This window comes from Mauremys mutica, chromosome 5 (genome assembly GCF_020497125.1).
Source record: "Mauremys mutica isolate MM-2020 ecotype Southern chromosome 5, ASM2049712v1, whole genome shotgun sequence".
In the NCBI taxonomy this organism is placed as follows: Eukaryota; Metazoa; Chordata; order Testudines; family Geoemydidae; genus Mauremys; species Mauremys mutica.
This window is the reverse complement of record NC_059076.1, coordinates 14,601,170-14,606,108: the sequence shown is the minus strand read 5'-3', so window position 1 is coordinate 14,606,108 and position 4,939 is coordinate 14,601,170. Positions and strand designations below refer to the sequence as shown.

The 4,939-nt window shown below is 53.5% G+C and overlaps 1 protein-coding gene across 1 annotated transcript; it reads right to left on the bottom strand.

Moving 5' to 3' along the window:
- Positions 1–2,313: 2,313 nt before the first annotated feature.
- Positions 2,314–4,349, bottom strand: LOC123371141 (growth-regulated alpha protein-like). The gene is made up of 4 exons (XM_045018413.1): positions 4,203–4,349; positions 3,740–3,866; positions 3,557–3,640; positions 2,314–3,251 (listed from the first exon to the last, which is right to left on the bottom strand). Exons 1-4 carry the CDS (start codon positions 4,279–4,281, stop codon positions 3,233–3,235), a joined length of 309 nt encoding a protein of 102 aa, XP_044874348.1. The 5' UTR covers positions 4,282–4,349; the 3' UTR covers positions 2,314–3,232.
- Between the last annotated feature and the right edge of the window lie 590 nt (positions 4,350–4,939).

The following is a 4,939-nucleotide window of genomic DNA, read 5'->3' as shown; positions in this document are numbered from 1 at the left end:
CATATATGAACTGGAAAAAAGGAGTAAACTGTGAGGTGACAAAATTTGCAGATGATACAAAACTACTCAAGGCAGTGAAGTCCCAGGCAGACTGCGAAGAACTACAAAAGGATCTCTCAAACCTAATGATTGGGCAACAAAATGGCTGATGAATATCAATGTTGATAAATGCAAAGTAATACATATTGGAAAACATAAAATGATGGGGCCTAAATTAGCTGTTACCGCTCAAGAGAGAGATCTTGGAGTCCTAGTGGATAGTTCTCTGAAAATATCTACTCATTGTGCAGCTGCAGTCAAAAAAGCGAACAAAATGTTGGGAATCATTAAGGAAGGGATAGATAATAAGACAGAAAATATCATGTTGCCTCTGTATAAATCCTTGGTATGCCAAGATCTTGAATATTGCTTGCAGATGTATTCGCCCCATCTCAAAAAGTGTATATTAGATTTGGAAAAGGTTCAGAAAAGTGCAACAAAAATGATTAGGGGTATGGAACAGCTTCCAATTGATGAGAGATTAATAAGACTGGGCCTTTTCATTTTAGAAAAGAGATGACTAAGGGGGGCTATGATACAGGTCTATGAAATCATGACTGGTGTGGAGATAGTAAATAAGCAAGTGTTTACTCCTTCTCATAGCACAAGAACGAGGGGTCATCAAATGAAATTAATAGGCAGCAGGTTCAAAACAAACAAAAGGAAGTATTTTTTCACACAATGCACAGTCAACCTGTGGAACTCTTTGCCAGAGGATATTGTGAAGGCCAAGACTATACCAGGGTTCAAGAAAAAACTAGATAAGTTCATGGAGGATAGGTCCATCAATGGCTATTAGCCAGGATGGGCAGGGATGGTGTCCTTGGCCTCTGTTTGCCAAAAGCTGGGAATGGGCAACAGAGGATGGATCACTTGATGATTTACCTGTTCTGTTCATTCCCTCTGGGGCACCTGGCATTAGCCACTGTCAGAAGACAGGATACTGGGCTAGATGAAACTTTGGTCTGACTCAGTATGGCCGTTCTTATGTTACAGTAGTGGATCCTGAAAATATGTCACATACAGAAAAGCTAGTGGAGGTCATTGAATGAAGCCTCCACCAGCAATTAGAATTTTTCCTCTCTGAGGAGTAATGACAAAGGAGCTCCAGGAGGGTAACTGGCCTGTAGGTTGTAGCCTAGATTACATGACTGTGGAGTGTGGCTTTAAGGGTTCACTGGTGCTGATTTGCAAGGCAGGGAGACCAGCCCAAACTGTGGGCCCCACTCTTGCTGGCAGTCCCCGCACTGCGCTGGTGGGGCTGCAAAGTGAGAGGCACTCACAGCTGAATGCCCAGTGCACCAAGGCGGTGGCAGTGCTTAATTTGTAAGGAAAAAGGTACCCGGGCTCCAGCAATTTTTTTTTTACTTTAATAACTGACACAGCAAACCCAGAGGTGCTGGGACTATGAACAGTCAAACCTAGAGGTGCTGGGACTCAGCACTGGCCAAAATTCAGCACTGGCAAGTGGCCGGCAGGTCCTGAGCCTGACAATTTCAGGTTGGCATGTTCAGACCAATCCAAACCTCAGACTTGTAGTCAGGTCCTGTGTGGGTCAGGTTGTAAGGCTCGATACCCCACCATTGCACAGGCTGTCTAATATAATGACGCAGCAAGCCTCCCAAATTCCATAAGGAAGCAGCAGTTGATCTTTCACCCACTAAATTATATGTCCATGGACGATGTCGTGAGTCTGTGCCTATGGGTCTAACACTTCCTTCTGGGAATATCCTCCATGAAACACAGTTAAGATGGAACCAGATAAAGGGACACTGCGCTTTTACAAATGTCTAGTTAAAAAAACAAGGCAGGGGGTGGGAGTGCTTAACAGCTAGAGCATGCACGCACATGCCCTGCAAATTACTTATATATAAAGCAAGTGTCTTCTATGCTCTTTCCTTGGAGCTGTCTTGTTTCCTATAACAGCAAAGAATCATTATGTGCCTGATCTCGCAGAGTGCTTTAAACACATGAGTAGTCTCATAGCAAGTTAAGCAAATGTGCAAGTCCTTGCAGCTTTCATAGCCACAAACCACTTTGAGGCTGAATTTCCCTTCACAATGAGGTCTGCAGATAAGGAGTTTAAATATTGCAACTCTGGACCCAAGAGTCTGTTAAATGCAGACAAACATTAAAAAAAAATAGGGAAAGGGATGAAGCTTGAAGGCAGGTGTGTATCCTGTACCAATTCCCACCCACACCACATGTTTCCAGGGGTCCCACTGGGACAGATACATGGACACGAACACTTAACTGAGTTGACGACTCAACCACTTTTCATCAGAAAATATTTATTTCATGTGTAACTCCTGTCAGTCTCACAATTACTGCATTTTAGTACAGTACAATTTGTAATCCCACTTCTACACAGAAGATGACAGTATGTCATACAATGCAGACATAAAATGTCCAAGGGTGTTCAGAACCTTACTGTTCTTAAAGCTTCAGCATAAATAGCAAATATTTAAATTGCATAGAAATAATTTAACATCAAAACAACCCTAAAGAGTTTGCAGAAACTTCAGCTAGTGACTGGAAGCCACATTTTCATAAAGATTGCTTTTCTGTGAAAGGAGAGCAACTGTTAGTCTGTTTCACCCAACCAAGCAAATGATTGTGTGTCCCAGGGACATGTGCCTTGGCAGCACATTTCAGGACTGTAGCAAGTTACTGTGCTTGTTCTAATTGGATTTCACTTTGGAATCCTCCATATTTGTGGGCTCAGAGGCTAAATGCTTGGCAGCTCCAGAATCTGAAGCTCTGGTTATTCACAAGCCAGCAGGCATCCTGCACATCCACAATGTGAAAGGCACAGCTTCACCGTACTGTCCATCTCGAGCTGCTCAGAGGAGCTGAGGGGATGGGCTATTGGGAATGTGCACTAGATTAACAACAAGCCATTTTTTGAGCCACTGCTGCAGCATTATCCCTTCAGGTGATCAGGAAGATCTAAAGGGCTTAACACAATACCTAGCTGTTGCAGAGCTCTACAGAGATGTATTAATAAATACATAAATAAGCACAGGTTGCAATAACTCAGTGGAACAGGTTGAAGTTGAATGGAGCAGGCTGGTCTCTCAGACCCTCAAAAGAAGAGAGTTCAGCATGTCGAGCTGTCCAGCCTCAGGTTCCCATTCTCTCTCACACACAGGTAGTTTCTGTTGTGGTGCCTTGGTCATTTCCTCTGCTCCCCTCACAGCTTGTTAGATTTACTGCAACAGTCAGACAACAGAACACGGGTTAGAAGTGACATCCGGAAAGACCTCACCTGGACTCATTTCTGCTCGTGCCTTTCCCCTCCACAGGCTCCCCGCTTGCATTCCCTGTGCCCTCGCCTCCGGCTGCCCTCCTGGGAGCTGTGTGTGTCCCGGGGAATAGCGGCAGTGCTGATACAGCTCATCCATGGCGTTTAGTGCCAGGGACCCCGCCAGCCCCAGGTAGCAGCCCGGGGTCATGGCGAAGGGTGCAGACACCGGCCGCTGGCACAACAGGGAGAGCGACACCCCCAGGCAGGTACCTGTTCAGGATCCTGGTGACGATCAGCTGGACCCAGGGCACGTTGGGATCCAGACAGACTTTCTTGCCGTGCTTCGTGGTGGCTCTGCGGGGAGGCAGAGGGGAGAGGGGGTGAGCGCGGGGCTGGCGGGGCGGGGAGGGGGGCGCAGGCTGGCGGGGGAGGGCGCAGGCCCCCGACACTTACATGACTTCTGGCACCCCGCAGTGGGGCCCCTCGGGGATCAGCTCCACGTGGGCGACGCGCTTGGGGTGGATCAGCGCGGCCTCGGTCTGCAGGCAGTGGCACCGCAGCTCGCCGGCCATGGGGGCACCTGCCCGGGAGGGGGAGAAAGACTCAGCTCCTGCCGGCGGCCAGATCCTCTGCAGGGGGGCGGCCCGGGACACACCCTGGGTCCGGTCCATGCCCCCGGCCCGGGCACTCCCCGCATCCGGCCGGCTCTCGGACACCTGGGTCCCCTCCACCCCCCCGGGACTCCCCGAATCCGGCCGGCTCTCGGACACCTGGGTCCCATCCATCCCGCCCGGGACTCCCCGCATCCAGCGGCTCTCGGACACCTGGGTCCGATCCGTCCTTCCAAGCTCCAGTGGGAAGCGAGACTCCCCCAGCCCGGGCCCGGGCCCGCCCCCCGGCGCAGCGAGCCCCTCACCCCGGCACAGCGCGGCGCAGGCCGCTAACAGCAGCAGCAGCAGGGGGCTGCCGGGGGCGAAGCTCTCGGGGCGGCTCATGGTCCGGGCTGGCGGTGGAGGCTGGTGCTGGGATCTGGGCTCGGCTCAGCTCTGAGCCACCGCAGCGCCCCGCGGCCGCTTTTATCCCCGCGGGGACCCGGCCGGGAAATCCCCGGGGCAGAGGGGGCGGAGCGGCCGGAGAAACCCGCTTCAGCTGGGACCCGCGCCAGGAAATCCCGCCCGGCGCCGCCAGGGCGCCCCGAGCGCTGAGGCCGCAGCTCCCGGCTCCCGCTGCCGCTCAGCCGGGCCGCGCCCCGCCGCAGCAGAGCGGAGCCCGCCGGGGCCCCACGGGCCGCGCCGAGCGCAGCGCGCGGAGCCGGGGGAGGAGGCCGCTGGTGGGTTTCAGCTTCACGTGGTCTCGTAGCCCGGGGGGCACAGGGGCTGACACCCCCCCAGTTCCCTGCCGTGGGGTGGGCCAGGGGCTGCTGGCAGCGAGAACCGGGGCCCGCTGGGGGCCGGGGCAATTGACAGGTTTGTCCCCATCCCGGCAGCGGGAGTCCTGCCCCCGGGCTCCCCTGCCGCCTTACCCGGGCTCGGGGCCGCTCCCCGCCGCTCCCAGGCGTTCGCGGCCAGTGGGGAACAGCGGGACGCTGCGGGGACCGGGCGCCGCTTTAGCTCCACGCGGAGCGGCAGCAGCAAAGGCAGCGGCTCCCCGCAG